The sequence below is a fragment of the Aristolochia californica genome, unplaced genomic scaffold (assembly GCF_029961685.1).
Source record: "Aristolochia californica isolate CCGP_79_NKW_82.1479 unplaced genomic scaffold, dmAriCali1.0.hap1 SCAF_16, whole genome shotgun sequence".
Taxonomy (NCBI): domain Eukaryota; kingdom Viridiplantae; phylum Streptophyta; class Magnoliopsida; order Piperales; family Aristolochiaceae; genus Aristolochia; species Aristolochia californica.
Window position 1 is genome coordinate 15,686,389 of NW_027181837.1, and position 25,401 is coordinate 15,711,789.

At 34.3% G+C, this 25,401-nt stretch overlaps 2 protein-coding genes across 6 annotated transcripts; both read left to right on the forward strand.

The window, feature by feature from the left end:
• Positions 1-6,076: 6,076 nt before the first annotated feature.
• LOC137953486 (pentatricopeptide repeat-containing protein At1g07590, mitochondrial-like) lies at positions 6,077-20,971 on the forward strand. Of its 5 annotated transcripts, XM_068800904.1 has the most exons (6): positions 6,077-6,280; positions 12,134-12,223; positions 16,085-16,140; positions 16,644-17,368; positions 18,715-19,267; positions 20,147-20,971. In XM_068800904.1, exons 4-6 carry the CDS (start codon positions 17,054-17,056, stop codon positions 20,842-20,844), a joined length of 1,566 nt encoding a protein of 521 aa, XP_068657005.1. In that variant the 5' UTR covers positions 6,077-6,280; positions 12,134-12,223; positions 16,085-16,140; positions 16,644-17,053; the 3' UTR covers positions 20,845-20,971. The 5 variants fall into 5 exon arrangements, with proteins under 5 accessions (XP_068657005.1, XP_068657006.1, XP_068657007.1 ...); XM_068800905.1 differs by lacking the exon at positions 16,085-16,140; XM_068800906.1 differs by lacking the exon at positions 12,134-12,223.
• A 225-nt stretch (positions 20,972-21,196) lies between these two features.
• On the forward strand, positions 21,197-23,056 carry LOC137953908 (uncharacterized). Its single transcript, XM_068801458.1, has 2 exons — positions 21,197-21,441; positions 22,637-23,056. Exons 1-2 carry the CDS (start codon positions 21,329-21,331, stop codon positions 22,845-22,847), a joined length of 324 nt encoding a protein of 107 aa, XP_068657559.1. The 5' UTR covers positions 21,197-21,328; the 3' UTR covers positions 22,848-23,056.
• Positions 23,057-25,401: the final 2,345 nt, after the last annotated feature.

Genomic DNA, 25,401 nt, shown 5'->3' on the forward strand with positions numbered 1-25,401 from the left:
AATTTAGGATCCCTTGATTAGAACCTTGAGCAAAGAAGAGTGTGAGAGGAGAAGAGAAGAAAAGAGATAAAGAGAGGGAAAGAGAGAGTTAGGCTAGAGAAGAAAAGAGAGAAAGAGAAAGAAGAGAAAAGCCTTTAGGCTTGCAAAGGAACTTGGACGAAATGAGAGAAGAGGAGAGAACTTGATTGAAAGACGTCAACCAAGACCCCCTATTTATATTATTTCCAATACATCTTTAGAGAAACTCCTTAATCAATTAGGATCCCTATTATCCTGATAAATCAATCAAGGAAGATTTTCAAATCTTTCCAGCTCATGTTGGTAAGGATACCAGCTCGTGGTATCTTTATGGGTTCCACTTGATCTTCAAATCTTCCAACTCATCCAGCTCATGTGATGACTCCTCTTGGCTCACATCCTCATGATGGGTCCCACCAGCTAGTGCAACCATGTGGGTCCCACATTGTAATACATAATTGAGTGTTTGGACTACTTCTAGATAAGATTCCTTGATAAGGTGTTCATTTTTATACTTATTCCGTCTTTTTGCCAAGTGTTTGCCAATTGTCAAAAACAAGTTTAACTCGCTAGCTATTGAATTGTCAATCGTGATGGGATGGGGAATCTACTTTTTTTATGACAACTCTTTTTTTGGGTTGTCTATAACTTGGGCAAGTAAGCTGTATATTCTTCATGTAGTTTAACTTTTTGTGCTTTGCTAACTGTAGTTATCCATAGTAGTTTGCTTGCACAACTTTTGGACATTCTTTTTCTAGGAAGAAGAAAGAGATGTTAGCTCCTTCATATCACAAAAGTAAAAAATTCTAAAAAAAAAAAGAGAAATAAATCCAAAAAAAAGTATTTCTAGATCCCAATATGAGAAACCTATTATTGACAAGAAGCAAATTGTCAATTACAAATGTGGTCAATTTGGCCACTATTCCAACAAATGTAAAACTAAGCAAAAACTTAATGCTCTTGATATAGATGAAGGATTAAAAAGTCAATTAATATTTTTTTTGTTAGATTCTAGTTCTGACTCCGAACAAGGAGAAGATAGTATTTATTTTTCCTCTAGTTTAGAAATACAATCCAATTGTGTTCCAATTCCAATCATTTAAAAACTATGGTTCAAATGAACCACTTAGGAATTAATGTTCTTACAGAAGAACAAAAGGATCAACTTTAAGAAATAGATGAAGAAGATGATCTCATACTTAAACAACAATTAATTCAAAATTATCTCAATAAACTTCATAGAAAAATGAAAAAAGAACTAAAGTTACTATCCCATCCTTATTCATGCAAAGAAGTTATAAATAGGATTGAATAGAAGAAACACACTCCTCAAAATCCTATAACTTGTAACAATCTTCAAAAAGAAGTTTAAAATCTTAAAAAATTAATCCAAAAGCATGATAAAATCTTAATCGAATTATAAAATCAAAAGAATAATGATTCTGATCATTTTTTCCAATTTATCACACGTGCCCATTTAATAATCAATGAATTTTATGTGCTTCATTATTTATTGACTTTAGTTGATATGAGTGTTGATCTTAATTGCATCCAAGAGGGGTTAATACCAACCCAATATTTTAAAAAGACATCTCTAGGTTTCATTAATGCTAGTGGCCATAAGATGAATATTAATTATAAATTAAATAATGTTGTCATATGCAGTTATTTTCATTGTCTCCCTATTGACTTCTTACTTGTACAAAATCTTTCACAACAAGTTAATTTAGGGACACCTTTTCTCCGAAAAGTTATGCCCATTAAAGACATTACTAGTCAAGGAAAAGCGAGACTTATAAATGATGCCCCTATATTATTTCTCTTTGAATCTAGTCCACAAATTCCTCAATGAATTAAAAACTTTGTCATTTAGAAAAGAAAGACAATCCAATTACTTAAAAGAAGAAATTTGTTATTTGTCAAAGATCAGATAATCCTGGTACAACAACAATTTACTTCAGAAATTTGCAGTGAAGTCCCTTTTGGAATAGAAAAAAATATATTGTTTCCTTACCCTTTATAGATAATTTTGATGAGAAAAATATTTCTACGGAAGCTCGTCCAAGCCAAATGAAAAGGGAATATTTAGATCTCTTTAAACAAGAAATTAAAATCTTGTTGGAAAAATATTAATAAAAAAATCCTATTCTCCATGGAGTTATACAACTTTTTATGTGAATAAAAATGTTGAGAAAGAATGAGGCGTTCCTCCATTAGTGGTAAATTATAAACCCCTTAATGATTGTCTCAAATAGATTAGATATCAATTTCCTAATAAAAATGATCTTCTAGATGGATTGCATTCTACTAAAATATTTTCCAATTTTGATTTTAAATCTGGATATTTGCATATCCAAATCAATGAAAAAGATAAATAAAAAACTCCATTTACCATTCCTTTTGGGCATTATGAAAGAAATGTTATCCTTTTTTATTGAAAAAATATCCTTTTGAATTTCAAAATATCATGAATGATATTTTCAATAATTATAGTGAATTTTCTATAGTTTATATTGATGATATCCTTATCTTTTCTACAACTATAGAATCTCACTTTAAACATTTAAAAACTTTCAAAACCATTATCAAAAGAAATGGTCTGGTAATTTATGCTCCAAAAATGAAATTATTTCAAACTTCTACAAGATTTTTGGGACATGGTATTCATAAAGGAACAATTATTCCTTTCAGTTAAACAGTTAAATTTGCTTCTAAATTCCTTGTGAAATTAGGGATAAAAATCAATTACAAAGATTTTTGGGTAGTCTTAATTACATTTTAGATTACTATCCAAATCTTGCACAAGATTTTAGAATTTTTTTATAATTGATTAAAGAAAAATCCTGAGCCTTAGATTGTATACAATGGGTGTTCAAAAAATTAAATCTAGAGTTTGACAACTCCCTTGTCTAGCTCTAGCCAACTCTCAATGGAAGAAGGTTGTTGAAACCGATGCTTCTCATCTAGGTTATGGAGGAATTCTGAAACAATTCAATCCAATTTGTAATAAAAAAGAATTGGTAAGATTTAATTCAGGCCTATGGAAACAGGCCCAGTTGATCTATTTGACTATCAAGCAAGAAATTATTGCTCTAGTTAAATATATTGGTAAATTTTAAGATGATTTACTTAATCAACATTTTTTGTGAAGAGTAAATTGTTCAGCTACCAAACAAATTCTCAAAAAAGATGTTATAAATTTAGCATCTAAGCAAGTATTTGCCTTTTGGCAAGCAAAATTATGTACCTTTTATTTTAATATTGAATATATCAAGGGGGAAAACAACTCCCGTACCTGATTTTCTTACCTCATGAATCTCTGTAGGGGTAAAACAATGTCTCATTTTCCCAGCAAGGGAAATCCCCTTTTTGCCAAAGGAATAGGTCGAGGCTGATTGAATAATAAAGGGAAAAATAAAGTTTTTGAAGCTTTGACTTCTATGTCAATGAAGGATGTATTATTATCTAAACCTAATTTTATCGCTCTTCTAATTACGAAAGAAATTATTATTATCAATCGCGAGGATATGATCGAGACAACTGATCTATGAAAAAATATTTCCAAGTGGCTAAAGGATTCATTTTTTTTCACTCACTAATAATAAATGTTGGTTTTGATTATGAAGCAATTATGACTCATACTCAATCAGTTACCAATAATCATACACCGTCAAATATTAAAAATCCTGACAATCCTATTACCTATAGTCGATGCACTATTAATAAATATTTATTGTCTTAACTTTATCATACACGTTTGTCAATGATTTATAGGGGAATACTTAGCCTTTCACATCTACCCCACCAACAAGGCATTAACGCTAATGTGACTTGCGTTAATGAAGTCCAATTGACCCTTCATCCATCGTACTAATTGTGACAATGCAATAAAACCTAAAACAACATAATCAAATAACTATAAGACAACAATCACACAAACCACTCATTTAACACAAAATTTTCATCATGGAGAAAAGTTTTTAAAGAAAGGAACAAAAAAGACACAAAAGAAAACAAACAAAAATGAGAAAAAAAGAAAGAAAGGAAGGAAACAAGAAAGAAAAAAGTAAGATAGAATGAAAAATGAAGAAAGAAAAAGAAGGAGAAAGGAAGAAAGAAGAAGAGAAAGGAAGGAAGAAAAGAAAGGAAAGGGAAGGAAGAAAGAATGAAATAACAATAAGAGAAAAAGAAAAGGAAATAAAGAAAAAAGGAAGGAAAAGGAATATAGACGGAAAGAATAAAATATAGAAAAAGTGAAAGGGAGAAGAAAAGAAAGAAATATAGAAAGAAATTAAAAAGATTAGAAAAAGAAAGAAAGAAAGAAGAAAGAAAAAGAAGGAGAAAGGAAGGAAGAAAGAAGAAGAGAGAAAAAAATGAAAGAAAAAATAAGGGAAAAAAGAAGAAAGAAAGAGTGAACGAAGAAGGAAAAAGAAAGAGAAAAAGAAAGAAAAAATAAAGCAAGAAAAAAGGGAGAAATGGAAAGAAGAAAGAAAGAAAGAAAGAATTAAAGAAAAAATAAATGAAAATGAAGAAAGAAAGAAAGAATTAAAGAAAAAGAAAGGAAAAAGAAGAAATAACGAACAAATGAAAGTGAGAAAAAAGGAAAAAGAAGAACGAAAGACAATATTAAAGAAAAAAAAAAACAAAAGAAGAAAGAATGAAAGAAAAAATTTAAAATAAAGAAAATTATTTTAAAATAAAAATAAAACAAGAAAAACAAAAAAGGGATAAAGGGGAAGAAGAAAGAAAGAAAAAGGGAAAACGGTAAAAAGAAGAAAAAAGAAAGAAAACAAAGGAGAAGGGAAGAAAGAAAATAAGAAAGAATGAATGAGAGAAAAAGGAAAGAAAAAATAAAGCATGAAAAAACAAAAGGGAGGAAGGGAAAGAAGAAGGAAACAAAGAATTAACGGAAAAATAAAGGAAAAATAAATTAGAAAGAAAGAAGTAAAGAAAAAAAAGGAAAAAAAAAGAAAGAAAGAAAGAATGAAGCAACAAAAGAAAGAATAAATGAATGAAGAAAAAGAAAGAGAAAATGTGGGATAAAGAAGGAAAAATAAAACAAAGAAAGGGAAAGAATAAAAAAAAAAAAGAAAGAAAGAAGAAAGAATAGAAAAAAGAACTGAACAAAGAAATAAGAAAGAAAAAAGATGGGAAGAAAGAAGAAGAGAAAGAAAGAATGAAAGAGAAAAGAAAGGAAACAGAAAAAAAAGAAAAGAAAGAAGGAATGAAAGACAAAAAAAAAAAAAAATCAAAAGGAGAAAGGAAAAGAAGAAGTAAAGAAAAAAATAAGAAAGAATGGAAAATGAAGAAAGGAAGAAAGAAATAAAAAAGAAAAGAAGGAAAAGGGAATAGAAAAGAAGATAAAGAAAGAATGAGAGAATGAATAAAGGAAAAAGAAGCAAGCAAGAAAGAACTAAAGAAAAACAAAGAAAAGAAAGAAAGAAATAAAGATAAAATAAGGAAAAACAAAAGGGAGAAAGGGAAAGAAGAAATAAATAAATAAGAAAGGAAAGGGAAGAAAAGAAAAAAATAAGGAGAAGGGAAGAAAGAAGAAGAGAAACAACGAATGAAAGAAAAAAGAAAGGAAAAGAAGAATGAAAGGAAGAAGAAAGAAACAAGAACGATGAAAAGATAAAGAGAACAATAGGAAAGAAAGAAAGAAAGACATAAAAAAATTAGGAAAAAAAGAAAGTAACAAGAAATAAGAAGGATAAATTTTCAAGAAGAAATGAGAAGAAAAAAACACACAACGGTCGAAATCGCAAAGGTCATGAGCGAAAGAGAAATTGTTTTTTCCAAAACCCTTTTATTCAATAGCCCTGTCGACAGCCCGAACCCGATGTAAACTGAATCGAGAGCTTGACCCCTATGAATTCACTTTCCCTATTATTATACATAAAACGGGGGAAAGTATATTACATTTCCCTATCATTATACATAAAACGTGGGAAAGTATATTACATTTGTAATTTACTTTCCCTCCCAACTTAGCACTCGGTAGGTCTGGTGTGGTCTGGTCCGTTTGTCTTACTTCTCTTCTTTCTGCTTCGTCCTCCTTTTCTGGTTGTGGTTCTAAAGAAAGGAACAGCAATTCTCTGGTTATTTCAATCCTTGTAACTCCTGTTACTCGCACTTGGAAGGACAGAGCCCTCCGTAGTTTGTATTTTGTCTAAATCCAAATCACACTTCTCCTTATTGATTCTATCGTACCCACGGCGCTTCTTTGCCGCAGAGCTTCACTCCGCCTTGATTCTCTTTCCTGGTACGTTTATTTGTCTGCTTCTTCATGGTTCGTGCTTACAAGCGATTAGTTAGTTAGTTCGAGTTCTTTTAAAGATGTATTTTTAGTCGATACAGTGATGGCGGAAAACTCAGCTTTTCTTCTTAAAAATTTGTTTTTATGTTCTTACTTAGTGAAAAGCACACTTATTTTGCGATCTTTATGGTTCGTTTGCAAATAAGTAAGACATGTACTTGAAGAACTATCAGCGTTGAAATAAAGTATTATTTTAAGACCACACATGTTGCATGTTAAGCATTAGCGATTCACAGTAAGTCCGCAGCGAGACAGAACTGGGATAGAGAACGACCGTGGTCTTTTCCTTGTTAAGTGGCAGATGTGGCTTTCAGAGGGAAGGTGTTGGTAGATACTACATAAGCTGAAATTGTGCATCTCATCGAGTATGCCAAGCTGGTATAAACTGTTTCACTTATCTTTACATTGCTATTACCATAAATTTACTGGGTTTGGCCACAAAATACTAGGACTTAGCTGCCTCTTTGGGGAATTAATTTTTCATATTCTATTTTTCCATGTCCTTACTATTAGAAAAATGATCATTTTGGATTAAATAATAAATCCAGAATGTCGGATACGAAAGTTAGTGACTATGCCTGCTGAAGCTACTTTTTTTCTATAAGAATATAGGACGGGTTTGAACTAAGACTCAAACTGGGTTAAGTTTCACGTGGTTGAGCTGCACTAGATTCTTAACTTAGTAAAATTCTTGTTTTCAAAATTAAAAATAAAATAAAAATAAACTGGAAGATCTTTGTCTAAAGTTGGCATTTCAACTTAGTGAACAAGGATAGGAGTACTTCTGAAACTTGGTAAAAATTATAAACTTCTTCCAACTCTTCTTACTTGTCTTATAATGTTAGAACATATTATATTCAGTAACCAGAACGATTTTTACTAGTGAGAGTATCCTAGTAAACTTGTACTAAAAAAAGGACTTGTCATGTAGTTGTTGGCAAACATAACCTGTGGTTCTTCATGTGAAAAGCTATCCAAGTTCAGATGCATCCAAACTAGCTTACTCATAAAAAAGGTTGCCTCTTAAGAAGAGCTTTCCAATAGAGGCCTTATTAAGAAGGCCACTTAGATAGAGGAGGCCAAACACAAACATTGTCTCATCAAAAGTGGAATTATTTAAATGGAACAGAGAGGAGAACCTTTCAAGAAGTTCTCTTAGAAAAAAGTGCCCAAAATCAGCTCCACTGTTCCCTCCCTTAGAACAGATACCATTACCTGAAGAAATTTTGAAGTCTTCTCTATTTTTCTCATTGAAATTCAACAAAAGCATCAGTTAGCCATGGATATTGATATTTGAAGAAGAGTTCTTTATCTAAAGAAAACAAATCCCTAAGCCTTGTGCTGCTGGTGCTGTTTCCATATTTCTTTCCACTGCATCTCCTGAGAAAAATTCTAAGTTTTGGTTTTTAGTTGCTTTGTATGCCAAATCCTGTAACTTTCTGATGAGAATGATGCAAATCCTAGAGACTATGTTTCCTCCTTGACAAATGATGCTGATTGGCTACTGCTAGTTATTCTATCTAATCCATTTCATGGCTAGGAAAATAGGAGTCATTTAGATCTATGCTAGAGTAAAACCTGAATTTACAGTACGAATCTTGTGGTGGGAAAGATGAGGCCCCTCATTTTGCTCGGAGTGAATTGCTTAAACCATTCACAAATTAAGCAATACTGGTCCTATTACGATGCTGGAAAATCACCAATTTATGATCCACTAATGTGTCAACTTTATTCTTGACCTGCATATGTCTGTATTTTGTTTGCTTTTTCTAGTATGTGAGTTAGAGTTAGTCTTGAAAACCCTGAACCTGCACAACTTGTAGAAACAGGTACTATGTTGTCAACATATTCTTAAACAGTTCTTTAGAATTGAATATTGTAGGTTTGCACTCTTTCATGAAAGTTCAGTGTAAAAGGAGGCTTTCTTGTATCTAGCTTCTGTAAGAGTTTTACTGATTCTGCCCATCTTACCTCAGTTATTTGTAGGTTATGCTACATTTTGTCTTCTTTTTCTCTCCTTCTCTTTCATTGGTTTAAATAATATATGTGTAAAAGAGTGCACTTTAGGGTTTTAGAGAGAGAGAGAGAGAGAGAGAGCAAAAGGAGAAGAATTCAGAGCACTGGAATGGCTCTGGTTGGGGGTCGAGCTCGACCCCCATGTCTTTTATAGAGTTCTTAAATTAGAATTACAGAAATACCCTTTTCTCACTTTCAAGCTTTTAAACCCTTATATCTCCCTACGTACTTATTCAAATTACATGAAAATTAAACTGCAAATAAACCTAAATACATAGAACATGGTAGTGTAGCTGTTATACTTTATAGTAAGTGCAAAATTACGATATTGTCCTTCAATAGATTTTCTAACACTCTCCCTCAAGTTGCAGCTTATATATCCACAAGGCTCAGTTTGCTTATATATCTTTGTAGAAAACTCTAATTGCCAAAAAAAATTTTCGTTGGAAACTAGAGTCAAAGATCTTTTCATCAATATATAATTTGCAATATGGAATGTGTGGTATGAAGGTGTGAACTCCAAAGAAAAAACAGATGTTGGGATATGGAAACTATTGAAAATTAAGAACAAGGTCATTGTGGTCATTTACCTTATCATTATTTATATTTCTTGATGTAATCTTATTCTACATGTCAAACTATGTCTATGGACTAAATTTCATGTAAATGGGACATGAAGAATAGAAGATATAGAGAATTAGGGGTTTCACTTAAAGTAGGGGCAATGTTGTAGTTTACCTCACCTACTCAACCATAAATCTTTAAATAGAAGCTGGAGGAAGTCCAACCATGAATTTTCAGTTTTTTTTTTCTCAATTTCTCTTCTCCAAGCTTTCTCGTTCTCATTCTCTTTCTTCAACCTTTCTTCTTTTTATTTTTACATTGTATCAGAGTAGTAGATCACATTTGGGAAGGATCTTTGTGAGTTTTTTCTCCTATTTGAAGAAGAAATTTACATAAAGGAAGATCTTTTTCTAGGTTTTTTGGTTACAGGTTAGTAAAAATCCAATTTTCTCTTTTTTTTCTCTGCCATAACCCTAGGGTTATTGGTCCTACTATTCTAAGAACATATTATGATATTCTAAACTGCTAAAAAAAGCTCTTTTATGCTGATTTGGGGGTGTGTGCCAAAATTCCAGAACTGTAACTGCTGACATCATCAGTGCACTTGCTGTCGTCAGCCCTGGTGTAGGTTCCAGTGCACTTTTTCTTCTGAATTTAATCCCTTTGTTGTATTTTATGGACTGTTTGATCTGCGACATCTTTTAACTGCCCTAATTGTGTTTTTTTACGTGATGGGGCCCACTTGAACTGGTTGATTTGGAGTTTTTTGAAGGGATTATTTGATCTTCTATATCTGATATGGCTGACTCTGGTGAGGTTTGTAGTCCAGCAATGGGGTCATATAATCCTGATGGTAAAGATATTATCATTATCACCTCTGATAGGTTGAATGGTGATAACTACCTTACTTGGTGCAAATCTATTAGAATGTACTTGAAGGGCAGGAAAAAGTTGAAATTTATTAGATATTACCCTTCCTGTTCCTCAGGATGATGATTGGGAGGTTGAAGATAGTTAAATGATGACTTGGCTTGTCAACAACATGGAATCTAATATCAGGAGCCAAGTTATGAACTTTGAAATTGCCAAGGCTATGTGGCTGTCCTTGGAAGCTCTTTATGGATAAGAGAGCAATCTTTCCATGGTTTATGAATTATATACAAAAAAATTTGGCTTGAAAAGGGGTAACAAAACTGTGATAACCTACTATAGTTATTTTTTGAGTATCTGGTAGGAAATTAATGTCTTTCATCCTTTTTACTACGGATGAAAATGAATTTCGAAAATAGCAGAGTCAACTCCTTGTAGAGAAATTTCTAGATGGATTGGGTGTTGAATTTGATAGCATAAAGGCACAAATTTTGGCCTCAGATAAAATACCTAACCTCTATACTACCTTTAATAGGGTACATAGAGCTGAAAAGACTTTTGCGCCTAGAGCTGGAAAAGATACTAAAGCGGGTGAAGTTATTGCCCTTAATACATCGGTTACAACATCTAATTCTATTGACACATCCAAGGGACGTACTATGGCTGGTAGAGGTAGAGGTAGAGATAATTCTGGTAGAGGACGAGGCCGAGGAAATGGTAAATTTGAGCGCAAGTGTGTTCACTTTGGACGCACAAATCATACTCAGATAGATGTTGGGAAAATTTTGGGAAGCTTGCATGGGCAAATGCTAGTACTCATGAAGGTACAACACTAGGGTTTGAAACTACAATCCCACCTAGTGCTCCAGATGAATTACAGAAATTGATCCAACAACAACAACAAATCTCACAACAACAACAACAAATTTCCCAGCATATGGCACAACTATCTATTCTTTCTGCATCCTTGGCACATACGACTCCTACTGCAAGTATGTTTGGACTTTCAGTGTTTTATTCCCTATCTTGGGTTCTTGACTCTGGTGCTACAAAACACATGTTAGGTATGTCCTCACTATTTTTTTATTTAAAAGAGTTTGTTCTTGTTAAGCATGTTAATCTTGCTGATGGGTCAGTTTCACCAGCATAGGTAGTGGGAAATGTTACCCCTGTACCTTTTCTTTCACCTCAATCTGCACTGTTAGTTCCAAAATTTCCTACAAATCTGTTGTTTGTCAATCAGATGGATAAGTCTATGAATTGTTCTCTCATGTTTTACCCTGCTCATTGTTTATTTTAGGATCTCGTGACGAGGAATATGATTAGTTCCGTTCATGAGAGAGGGGGACTATACTATATGGACAACCACAATCTAGACAATACTTTACATGTCCTACACACAACTGATTCACCTCTTCAGCGACATCTCAGATTTGGTCATCCATCTCCAGCAAAACTGATTCAAGTAGTTCAAGATCTTCCTTCTAGTATTACTTTCCAATGTGAGTCATGTCAACTGGGCAAACATCACCAGAGCTCCTTTCCTGTTTCATCTCATAAAACAAGTAAACCTTTTGAGCTTGTCCACTCAAATGTCTGGGGTCCTTGTCTTGTGGCTAGTCAGTTTGGTCATAGGTATTTTATTTCCTTTATTGATGATTTCAATAGATATACTTGGATTTTTCTCATGAGAGAAAAATCTGAAGTTTTTGATGTCTTTCAACTATTTTTTAATGAAATAAATAATCAGTTTGCAACTTTTATTTATATATTTCGTACAAACAATGGTCTTGAGTTTATGAATCGTAAATTTGGCTCTTTCTGCTTATCACAAGGAATCATTCATCAGACTTCTTGTGCATTTATTGCACAACAAAATGGAATTGCTGAACTCAAGAATCATCATTTACTTAAGGTAGCTTGTACTATGCTGATTCACATGAATGTACCTAAGACTTATTGGGGTGATGCTATTCTTACTGCATGCTTTGTGATAACTAGAATGTCGTCTTTTGTTCTTGATGGCAAGATCCCTATTCAGATTGTTTTACCTACAACACCTTTGTTTCTAGTGACACCTCAGGTGTGTATGCTTTGCACATGTTTTTATCAGTCAAAGGTTAAGTTGTCTCCACAGTCTATCAAGTGTGTTTTTCTGTGGTATTCTCGAACAGAAAGGCTAAAAATGCTATTGTCCAACTATGAGAAAAACATTTGTTTCTGTTGATTGTTTTACCCTACATTTGAATCGGTTCCACCTGAACCCTCTATATTTACTCCGGTTATTCCTCTTCCATTTGATGAATGTGCTTTAGCTTTACGAGATCTCCTACTGAAAAACTATTGCAGGTATACTAGTGCCAACATCAACCTTCTCATTCTGATCCAGACCCCCTCCTCACATTCGACCATGACACTTCATCGTCTTATGGTCCTGAGGTAAGTGATCTGCACCCCTTCAGATTGGTGTTCGTAAAGTTATCCGCCATCTTTTATCTCATTTTGTCTCCTTTGATTCCTTGTTTGATCACTATCGTAAGTTTTTTTTGTCCATCTCCACTGGCACTATTCCTTCTTTAGTGTAGGAGGCCTTGTTGCAACCTCATTGGAAAAATGCCATGAATGTTGAGATGAGAGCATTAACAGATAAAAGGACTTGGGAGTTATGTGACTTACCTCTTGGTGTTGCTGTAGTTGGATGTTGATGGTTCTATACATCTAACTCAAATGGATCAATTGAACGGTATAAGGCTCGTCTTGTTGCAAAAAGGGTATATACAAACATTTGGGGTGAATGTTTTTGAGACTTTTTTTCCAGTTGCTCGCTTGTCTTTTATTTGTATACTTATTTCTGTTGTAGTCCATCATAGTTGGTCTCTATTCCATCTAGATATTAAAAACACCTTCTTATAAGGTGACCTTGAGGAAGAAGTCTATATGGAGCAACCTCCAGGGTATGTTGCTCAAGGGGAGATACATAAAGTATGTCGACTACAGAAGGTTCTTTATGACTTAAAACAGAGTCTGCGAGCTTGTTTTGAAAATTTTAGCCAGTGTTTATATTCGTGGGATTTCGTAGAAGCCATTGTGATCACTCATTATTTATTTTGAAATGATCATCTAGAATTATTATCTTACTCGTATATGTAGATGATATCATTCTATCTGGGAGTGATAGATCAAGTATTGAAACATTTAAATCCCAGTTGGCGAATCACTTTCAGACTAAGGATCTGGGTCACTTGAAATATTTTCTAGGTATTGAGGTAGAGAGAAGCAAAGAAGGAACAACATTGACTCAAAGGAAATATGTTACTGATATGCTTAAAGAATATGGTCTTCTGGGGGCTAAACCTGCGGATGCACCTATGGAAGTAGGACTTGATCTTCATGTTGATCAATGTTTAGAACTAAAAGATAAAACGATGTATCGAATGCTAGTGGGCAAACTCATCTATGCTACAGTTACTAGACCAAATATTTCATTTGCAGTGAGTGTAATGAACCAGTTCATGGAGCATCTACGTAAAATTCACCTGGAGGCTACACAAAATTTTGAGATTACTAAGGGGAGCACCAGGAAAAGGTCTCCTTTTCAAACCTAATAATCACTTGAAGATTGAAGCTTTCTTTGATGCTGATTATGCAGGCTTCTTGCTTGACAGGAAATCAACCACTGGATACTGTGTATTTTTGGGAGGAAATTTAGTTAGCTGAAAAAGTAAAAAACAGAATGTGGTTACTCGGTCTAGTGCAAAAGTGGAATATAGACCAATGACCCACATTGTTAGTGGGCTAATGTGAATAAAATCTGTTGTCCAGGAGTGTGGCTTCGATCAGTAGGATCCTATGACTACATATTGTGATAATCAGGTAGCAATTTTATTGCAAATAATCCGGTTTTTCATGAAAGAACAGAACATATAGAGGTAGATTATCACTTCATCCGAGATGCAGTAATGAGGAAAGAAGTAACTACTTTGTATGTTTAGTTTGGTAATCAACTCAGTGATATTCTAACTAAAGCACTGGGAAAACGTGAATTCTTGAATTTCTGTGGCAAGTTGGGATTGTTCAATATATATTCTCCATCTTGAGGGGGAGTGTTGAGAAACAAGAACAAGGGCATTTTGGTCATTTTACTTTGTCTTTATTTATATTTCTTGATATAGTCTTATTCTAAATGTCAAACTATGTTTACGGACCAAATTTCATGTAAATGGGACACGTAGAATAAGAGACTTAGAGAATTAGGTTTTCACTTAAAGTAGGGGCAATGTTGTAAATTGACCTCACCTACTCAACCCTAAATCTATAAATAGAAGTAGGAGGAAGTCCAACCACGAATTTTCAGTTTTCTTTTCTCAATTTCTCTTCTCCAAGCTCTCTCCTTCTCATTCTCTCTCTTCAACCTTTCTTCTTCTTACTTTTTACAGAAACATTAACGAGAAAGAAGACTAGAGGGAAAAGAAAAAAGCTTAGACTAATAAAGATGACAAATAAGAAAAAGAATACATTGTCTTTGTGGGTTGACTGAGTCAACTCACAAAACCTTCTCTAATACAAGTTGAATTTCTTGGTGAAGAGAATAATTCATTGATTGATGTAAATTGAGTACACTGGATCTGTATCTGCTAAGTTGGGTCCAAGGCCCATCCCAAAATGACTAGCCAACTTAGAAAACCTCTTTCCTAACTAGTAAACTCAAGATTTTTGTACTCATTAATCCATGTGGGACTATTCCTTAACACTCCCCCTCACGGGTAGGCTTTCTTTTGTGGCCCTACAAGTGGATAGTTTTAGGTGTAGACCCTTTTTTTGTGGCTCTACAAGTAGATAATTTAGGTGTAGGCCCTCTTTTGTGGCTCTATAAGTGGATAGTTTAGGTGTAGGCCCACATATGAGTACTTGCTCTGATACCATGTTGATTTTCACTATCTATAATAGAGAGAATGCGTAAAATCTGAGTTTAATTAAACTACCATATCCTAGTTATACCCAACATATAACTTTAAAAGATAAGCCTTAGAACAATTAAACAACTGTAACCTACTGGAAACAGTCCTTCTCATTTAGCTTTGGTTTGGTAAAGTAATTAGGTATTAACTGGCAGAGTTGAACTTTCTTAATAATTGTTCTCACCTGCTCTTTTATTCCCTTAACTGGCGGATAAGTATGTATCAGTTCTTGATACTTGGAATGTTTAAATGTACCTTAGGCATTTCTTCTAGAAAAATATTGAGTAATGTTTCCTTCTATGGGAATAGAAATTTAATATCTGGCCTTGTAGCTTTTGCCTAGCTTGAAAATGTTTGATTCTATGAAAATAATCTTTGTTAAAGGTTGGATAAAATACTTTCATTTGTGCTCACATGCAGCGCAAGCTATTTGTGATAGACAATAATGTACTTTTTTACTATGGTGAGAGGCTGTTATTTGTGTGCCTTTTCCCTTCTGAACCTGTTTTCTTGAGAAGGATTTTTTATTTTGAATGAGAAAACAATTAGAGGCTCTTGAATGCATTTTATTTTTACTTTTAGATCCCATAAATAGTTTGCTTTAGATTCAATGCATGTCTTTGGTTAGATAATGCAGTTCAGAATCCGGTCTATCTCTTGATGGGATGTCTTGGTAAGTGTTACAGTTGTCTTGCGTGTTAATTAGCGTAGCCAATCTAAAAGAAGAAAAAGTTGTAATCAGATTTTGACATCTCTAGATTGGAATTTGACCCAACATGAGGATGTCTTTTATTTTGTGTATTTCCTCTAAGATACCACCCTAATAGTTTATATGGTTATCTAAAAGAAGAAAAAGTTGTAATCAGATTTTGACATCTCTAGATTGGAATTTGTCCCAACATGAGGATGTCTTTTATTTTGTGCATTTCCTCTAAGATACCACCCTAATAGTTTATATGGTTAATATCTCCTTCCCCAGTTGTTGCTGGTAGGTTCAAATTTGAGGCTTGTTATCCAACTTCTTTCCCTATTTGGACCTCAGATCTGTATATTCTGATCCAAGGGCTTCTAGTCATCTTCCAATAGCATCAGGAACAAATTCTTTCTTTTTAATTTTAATTCCGTTTTATCTTTCTTGCCTGGGTTATCTTTTATGTGAGTTTTTTTATTTCTTTTATGTGAGAATTGGAATATCATTAGTTTGTCTTCATGGGTGACCTTTTCTTACTTTTTATGTGCTTTTTTTGCCAAATGCAGAATAAGTTTTCTCTTGTTTACCATGGCATTTTAAGAGTCTATTTACTTGAAATGATATCTTATTTTTTACTTTGGCTCTTATCAGTTCACTGTTTGTTGATTCTCATGACTGCTGTGCATGCATTGATAGGCCGTGAACAGGTAATCTAAGGAATTGCTAAGGGATATTTTTTTCTGTTTCTATACTGTTGATCAAAGCTATTTTATTTCAGTTTCTTTACCCTGTCAGATAACTGGGTAATGTGATGCATAATCACCTTAATAAACAAGTTTGAGATAACTTGTCAAAAAAAGGAACATTTTTTCCCCTCTAGTTTTGTGATAACATGTCTTTCACACTAAAGGAACATGGCCGTAGCCTGGTTTTGAAATGCATGCTGATACAAGTGCTAATGTTTGTAATAATAATAAAATATTATTATGTTGTTAATATTGTTCTCATCAGTCTTTATTTTGTTGTCTTTTGCTTGAAAATGGCAAGTTACCTTGGCAATCTTAATAGACTTGTTCTTTGCAACCTTTACTTGTGTCTTTGCTGCTACATGCTGTTTGATTTGTGATCTTATCCATCTGATGCAGTTGGTTATGTCACTTCTATTACATTTTTCTAGTCTCAACTACTAAATTCCTTTTAATTTTGTCAGGTTTCCCGGTGATCCACTTGGTCTAAGAATCTCATGTTTGAGATTGTACTAAGGCTAGGAGTTTTTAATACTTTCTGCTGCTTTGGAGGTTACAGTCTCGCAATGTTTGCCATTGGTTGTTTTTCTTTGAAGTAGGGTTTGTAATTTTTTAGTTGATTTCTCATTATCTGAAGAATTACTGGAACTTTGTAAAACCTGTTCTTCTCTAACCTTAGTATAATTAGCAGTTCTGCTGTAATCTTAGCACGATACTTTTAAAAGGCCATTTGAAGAGAACTAAAGACCAAATTTGAGCTTTGTGACATATTAATTGTGGCAATGATCCATCTCTGGAACACGAGAATTCTGGTGCAGTCTTTACTTGTTGCCATGAGGATGGCTAGTTTATGCAGTCTCACTTAGAGTGAACAATGCAAGCAATCCGAACTTTGCATAAAAGGGCTTTTTGTGCAATCTTTCTTGATAATAGAGGTCGCATATTGCATTCTCCAAACAGTATCTTTTCATCACTCTGCTCCTCAGATATCAATGTTTCTTCAGAAGAACCTCAAATGACAGATCGGTCCATCTCATTATCTTCTCGGATCGAGCTCCTTCCAAGAACACAGTCAGTTATCTCTGCCTTCCAAAGCTGGATGGCAGATGGGTTCCCAATTCATCGAGGGGAGATCTTCCGCACCATAAACCGCTTGAGGAAGCTGAAGATGAACAAACGAGCACTAGAGGTCTGATTAATAGGTTCCAGTGAGTTTTCTTATATACTGCTTTGTTGAATTTACTGACATTTTGGAGTTCATCGTTGCTTGATTTTTCAATTGTGTGATTCGAATGTTTTCATTTATTCTAGTTTTGCATTAGTTTTTATCTAATTAATTTTCTACGTTAGTTATGAAGTTTTGGTTGTAAACTCACCTTGTTTTCATCATTTTGTTCTTTGTGAGAATAGCTTCAATTTGATTTATGAGAATCCATGCCACAGGAGGGTCACACTATTCTAATTTATTTTGATTCCTTTGGTGATATGATTGTACTACTGCTGAGGTTGATGCTCTACTTCATGATTTTATCATGTGCAAGAGGTATTCTTCTGATGTGGTTATTGTGGAGGGAGATTTGAAGGTTACACTTGGCCATTTGATCAGCAGTCGATTCAAATTGAAGATATTACAGCCTCTATGTAGATTGAGTGGTTTCACGTGATTTGATCAGCTATCTTTGGTGGATCATTGTGCTAGAATGGGGAAATTCACAGCCTAGTATAGTTATTAATATTCCTGACATTTGTACTTGATTTTTTTTTTAATTTGGTGGCTTCTGGCTGTTGCCAGCTGTTTTTGGTTCATTTTTCTTTAGTCAAATTTCTTCTGCTCAAAACAAAGTTGACATAACCGGATCAATTTTAATATTTTCTGTTTTCTCTATTCTTTATCAGATAATGCATTTTGACCAAAAACATATTAAAAGGTTTAATTTTAAGTGTTTTGGGTCGCAATATATGATTGGTGATAAACCCCTGCGAGAATGGGCAAATAACATATTTCTTTCCCACAAATTAGAAACTCCATGATCAGCCTTATGGTTGTCAAATCCATCAGATCTCACTGCTCAAGGTATATTTGTGACAAGGTTAATCTGCATTAAATTTGACTTCCATCTGTGAAATGTCTGACCAGATGACTCTAACATTGACAGCTAGTCTAGCTTAGTTCTTTTATGAGAATATTTCTGGCTCAACTGGTTTTGGTGGCTGTTTCTTTTGTGGTTTGATCGATCTTTCTACATGGAGGCCCCCTAAAAGAATGAATATGTGTTGAAGCTTCTGCAAATAGTTTTTGTTGGGTTTTCCTCTTCCTGTGTAGACTTCTAGACTTTTTTTAATCCATTAATCAACTATCATTTTTCACTGTTCCAAAAAAAAAAAAAGATTTTAGCTACTTCAGGTTACGGGGTGTGCTTATTTTTGAGTGCTACAAATTGTCAAGCCACTTTAATTCTCTTGTGGCTTTCTGTTTAACAGATTTATAGAGGATCCAAGGAGCTGATTGACTCTACCTTTTTTTGTTTTTGATAGGTCATGGAGTGGGTGATCAGGGAGAGGCCTTACAAGCTAAAAGAACTTGATTACTCTTATCTTCTAGAGTTCACAACTAAAATTCATGGCATATCACAAGGAGAAACTCTGTTTACTCGTATTCCTCAGGACTTCCAAAATGAATTACTATACAACAATCTTGTGCTGGCCTGCTTGGACAAGGGTGTTATCAAATTGTCACTAGAGTATATGAAGAGGATGAGAGAGTTGGGATTTCCTATATCTTACTTGGCTTTTAACAGGTTAATAATTCTCCATTCATCTCCTGGCCGCAGGAAAACTATCCCAAAAATTCTTACTCAAATGAAGGCTGACAAGGTAATTCCACACCCATCAACATATAATATTCTGTTGAAAATAGAAGCAGATGACCATAATATTGAAGGATTATCAAAAGTGTTTGATGAAATGAAGAAAGCACAAGTAGAGCCCAGTGAGATAACTTATTGTATTCTAGCTACTGCGCATGCAGTGGCAAGGTTATATGCTGTATGCGAGGCTTATGTTGAGGAAGTGGAGAAGTGCAAAACAGGTGAGTGATCTTTTTCCTCCTTCAAAGGGAATATTTTGTAGTACTTTTGAGAAGGCTTTTATTGCAAGAAGATAATTTATAAAAAATAGTGTATCTGCCAGCAACTATGTGCTCACCAAGTCGATAGGTTTGACCATGTATATCTGATGGCTAAATTGGAGAGACCATGCATAGATACCAAGATACAAAAGAGAAACAGGAAAGTTAGTGAAAATTTTATCGGAAAATTCTCAGAAACAGCTGTAAAATCTTAGGTTAAGGGCATGAATTTTTAGGAAAAGGAATCAAGTAAGAAGCATTCCCATACATACTACCAAATATTTTCAGAAATAATTAAAGATAAAAGTTTATTAAAAATATTTATGAAATGTAGTTTGTTGTGAAATTCTAGTAAATACATTTCCTGCATAATCATTAGTACTTGAATACCAGTTTTGAAAATGTTTCCACAAGTTTCTGGAACTTTTCATAAAGGTGTAGGGAATCATTCCTTTTAGTTTCTGAAATGGTTTCAGTGAAGAGGGTACATACACTCAGAAAGTTTCAAGTAACTACAAAACTATTCATTCAAACCACCTAGTGGCCTTGACATGCCCACATAAAGTTTACCTTTGAACTAGATGGACATGGTGAGCGTGTCCATTTTCTGTGAATGCTTCTCTCCATATCTGTTAGTTGTGCCGCTCTTCAGTTTGGAGGTCTGTGTTGCCACCCACAGATTGCCAGTAATGTTTTACCCTGTTAAAGAAGCCATAAAAAATAATCTACCATTTATTCCCCTTTGTTTTTGGCTTCGTTCTTATCAGTGAACGTCAAGTCTTCAACACAAAGTTGTGGTATCCCTTGTATTTATTACTTAGACAAAATCTTGTGCTTCAGGCAATAACTGGTCTACATTTGATGTTCTAATCATATTATACGGGTATTTGGGGAAACAAAGGAAAGTAGAGGAGACTTGGGATACCATACAAAACTTTCCATATGTAAGGTATAAAAGCTTTGTTCTGGCAATTGAAGCGTTTGGAAGGATTGGATGGCTAGACCGAGCCGAGGACTTATGGTTGGAGATGAAGGCCAAAAAACGGTTGAAGCGGACTGAGCAATTCAACTCTATTTTATCTGTATATTGTAGACATGGGTTTGTGGATAAAGCATCCGAGCTGTTTGAGGAAATGGGAATTAATGGCTGCAAGGCAAACGCCATTACCTATAGGAATCTGGGCCTTGGCTGTTTGAAAGCAGGGTTGGTAGAAGAAGCATTAAAGACACTTCAGATAGGATCAAATCATACCACAAGCACTTGGGTTAGGAGATCATCACCATGGATGGAGACCACACTTTTACTTGTTGAAACATTTGCTGATATGGGTGATATAGAAAATGCGAACAAATTGTTCCAGGAATTGAAGAAATCAAGATATAGCCGGTATACTTTTGTGTATAATACTCTCTTGAAGGCTTATGTGAAAGCTAAGGTTTATTGTCCAGATTTTCTGAAGAATATGATTTTATGGGGGGCGAGGCCTGATGCTGAAACTTACAGTCTTCTCAGACTTATAGAGGAGTTCAAGACTTGATTTAACTGCTCCCTTTTTTGTTGCTATCAACTGTGGACTCTTGTGGAGTCAGCCAGGGTTGTGAATTTGAAGAAAATGATGGAACCAGTTGTACTTGTAAAACTTTATTTCAGTAATAAAAAATTCATTTTCCTTTCATTTTTTATAATTTTTATATGAGTAATAAAAAAATCATTTTCCTTTCATTTTGAGCCATTCTTCATATTCATAATTTTATTTTCTTTTCTTTAATAAAAATAAATTTTTTTTATTTCGTATCCATTTACAAACCAAGTACGATGGTAAAAATGTAATAGGCGTCTTCTTCCAAATTTGTTTTCGTCTCCGTTTGTAAGTATCGGATGCCCGATAGAAGTTCCGTGGGGAAAAAAAATCTCAAATCCATTCCTATTCTGATTTCTGATATTTGAAGTTTGAACTCAACTCCTGCTCCGAAGCGTCGACCGCTTAGAGATAAGGCCTCCCCTCCCCGCCAGTAGACACCATGGAAAATATCACAGCGAGCGAAGTTGCTGGTTTTGGAGTTGGTGCTCTGCTCTTTTTCGCCACTGTTGCTGCCACGAAGGTCGACTCCGTCATTTCGGCGTCTCAAAGAAGGTACTTTCCCTCTCATCATTCTGTGCTTCTTTTCTTTCCGCAGTTTCGGTCTCTTTTGCAGTTCCTGTCGTATTTCAGGCTTTTGTTTCTAGCGTTTTTCCGAGATAATTGGTGCTTAGGGTTTATTTGTGTATCTCTATGTTCGTTGTTGGTTCACCTGCTTTTCTTGTTTTATTCTTGGAATTGGGTTTGTCTGGGCAGTGGTGAATTGGAGTGTGGATGAGCTGTTTTCTGGATTTTATGCTCGATTCATGGTGTCTTTAGAACCAGATTACTGGAATAATTCACATTCGTGACTTCGGTAATGGTCTCTGAGTCTCTTTTGTGTAAATGAAATTGAATAATCTGTTGAAAACTTGTTCTTGGGCTACATTTATTTCCCTTTTTGGAATTGATTATGAAGGCATTTTGGAACCATAGCAATTTTTTTATCTGACAGATTGACAAGATGCTTTGCTGATATTATTTAATTATCATTTCAGATTCAATAGGGCAAGTTTATTCTATAATACTTTTTTAAAAAGAAAAAAGTCTCACATTATTATGAACATCCCATAAGATTGAAGGATCCTGCATTCTTGGCTTTGATTGAGGCACTACCTATGTTTATGCTCTTTTTGGTAAAAGGAAACCGAATTTACTGTTGTTTGTCATTTATTTTGTTATTTGGGTTGTGATTATTGTTTACAAGTTGTTTGAACCAAGTGCTTAATTTTTCATCCAGTTGTTAAAATTGGTCTGCAAAAGGTTTAGTTCTTAAGATACATATGCTAGAGCATGTTAAGTTACTACCCTAGTTTTTCTTACAAGAGTGTAGACAACAGACGCAGCGCTGGGTAAATGCAGGAAATTATGCAAATATCATCTCAAATAACACAAGTAAAAGCTATTTCTCTATATTCCTTTTTCTTTGTAAATGTGATTGCAGTTGTCAATTGTACCATGTGATATGTTTCCTAATCATGGTGTTGCTACTTGATGGGTTGACCTAAATGTTAGAGAAAGCAGGTCAGACTTGCCCCCAAGTACTGCACCTAGTGGCCTTGACCAGCCCTGAGCTGGCTTCCGGACTTGGGAGACTTGATCCTACTGGGGTGACCTTGAGTCCCAACTCAGGTTCCAAGTCAGAAGAACTTTTCTAATCATTAGCATCATCTACTGAAGTTAACTAAGTTTTGTGATGTTAAACATACAGTTCTCTGGGGATGTGCAAAAGATGCGGTGATTTGAAAATGATAGCATGCTCGAGATGTAGAGGGGCTGGACTGGTTAAAGGAGGACCTTTTAATTTCATCTTGATAGAAGACGTTTATGAGTGGCTTGGAGGAGAGACCACCAGAACAGGGTCCATTTCATGTACCAAATGCCAAGCTAGAGGTCGTCTAAAGTGTCCAGATTGCTCATAGTTTCATACTCATCTGCATTTGAAGGAGCAATGCCTGATCCTTACAAGGTCATGGTATCATCAATTGGTGATCTCGTGTGGATTTGTTACAACGGCATGTGGACTCTGTTTGGAGTTCTCTTGTTTGATGTTGGACTGTAAAGCATGGTTTGGTAACTGTGTTGAACTTGTTTCTACTAATCAATTATGAACAGAGGGGAATTAGAAAAAGGCCAAGACTGTAAGATGTATCAACAATGCACGACAGATGATCCATTTATGAAGATCAGGGCAAGAAGAATCTGGGTGATGCTCATGTAGGAGGAAAAAAAAAACCTCCTAATTGAATCTGGGTGAGCTTCAATTCCTTGATATTTCTTGCTCTTGATATTGTCCATAATTATCATGTATGGGATGATACTTACCAAAATTTAAGGTCTGTTTGGAATCTTAGAAAAGAAAAGAAAAGAAAATGAGAATTTGACTATTATTATTCTTAAATGTAGTTCGTGTAAATGAGATAATGATTAAATTTTCTATTTTACTAACTAATTTTGGAAATAATAATAGTCAAATTCTCATTTTCTTTTCCATGGGGTTTCGAACTGACCCTAAAGGTAATAATAAACTACTGAGATAGTGGAAATTGATCGATCGAGATCTTACTATTTGTACAACAACCAAGATTTTAACTCTTTTTCAAATCCAAGATTTACTTATAAAGCTAGACGCGGTTCGTATTCAATTTTAGGGTTCTATAGAAGTGTATGGCCCTTGAGAGTTTTTTTCACTTGTGACGATTAACCAAATGAAAATGAAAAAATCCACAGAGCTTCAAAAGTTGTGGCAACCTATTTCTGTTTTTTTTTTTTTTTTCTTCCTTTCATAGCAATTTTTCCCCATCAATTGCTTTCCCAACTTCCACCGGATTCCAAACAAGTGTTGGTGGTGCAGTTGGGGATAATATGCCAGTAACATCAGGGCCTAGTATGGGGACACTTTATCTCTTCTGTTTGCCCATAAATGTCATTTGTGGAAGATAGTCAAGTCACTCCCTTATCTTTCACATGCATATCCTTTTCTTCGTCGTCCTCATCATGCTCTCAAGATTCCTTTCTTCATCTACATATTTAGCTCTTAATAAGCCTTTGCCAAACGATTTCAACCACCCGAACTGGTTTAAATTCTTTAGCTCTTACCCATTTTTCTGAACATTCGGAGATATGTCTCATAGAAATTATTAAAAAATAAATTTGGCCACTTCTTTGGTATTCGTTTCCAATGTAAATAACTATGATATCCAACAACAAAAACTTTTCCTTTCTTTTCCCAGAAAGTAAATTTTGGTGACTTTCCTTGCTAATATGGAAACGTGTATCACAAAGCGGTTGCAAATACTAAGGGTCTGGTTGGAACCCTTAAAAAAGAAAATAAAAATTTGACTATTATTATTTCTAAAAATAGTTAGTGATAATGAGATAATGATCAAATTCTCATTTTCACTACCTATTTTTGGGAATAATAATGGTCAAATTCTCATTTTCTTTTCAAAACGTGTATCACAAAGCGGTTGCAAATACTAAGGGTATGGTTGGAACCCTTAAAAAAGAAAATAAAAATTTGACTATTATTATTTCTAAAAATAGTTAGTGACAATGAGATAATGATCAAATTCTCATTTTCACTAACTATTTTTGGGAATAATAATGGTCAAATTCTCACTTTCTTTTCATTTCATTTATTTCCATGATGCTCTAAATAGACCCTAAGGCAACTCCGAGTTGAAAAGGCGACCCCATGAAAGCTACCTCTATAGCATTACATTTATGCTCATTTTAAAGTATTCAATATCATGCCACCTCAGTTTACTCATATGTGGTTTTCCTTATTAACAATGCCAACCTCGTTAAAATACCATCAATTGAGAGATTTGGAGAGTTAAAAGAAAGATCTTGTTATGGTGACAATCAAGTTGACGAAAAAGAGTGGCCACCCTTACCCCCCAAGTCTATGTCATTGTCTGTGCTTGTTTGACAAACCTACCACTCCATAAAACTAACTGACAACCAAAGAGAAAAAAAGAACAAAGTTGCTTCTTGACTTCCAAGAAGATGTTATTATCCTTGAAAAGAGGCCCTAAACCTTTCTTAATCATGGGAGAACTTAGATGTGTTAGTGATAGGCTTCATCATTATGTTAATTTTTTGTTTGTAATGTTAGGTGTGTTAGTGATAAGGTCATTAAATTCAGGCTTCATCCCTAATTTGTTTCAAAAAATTGGTTGGTTTGTGACACTTCTTATGTAGAAGCAGTAACTCAAGTATCCATCTTCATGAACAACTCGTGTGTGAAGATAGGCTAGCTGTAATTGACATTATAAATGTTAAGGAATAGTTACACATGGATTAGTGAAAACAAAAATCTTGAGTTCATTAGCTGGAAAAGAGGTTTTTGATTTTGAGTTTATTAGCTAGAAAAGAGGTTTCTTAAGTTGGCTAGTCATTTTAAGAGAGGTCTTGGACCCAACTTCACAGTAAAACATATTCTTTGGTCATGCATGCATCAAAGAAGTAACT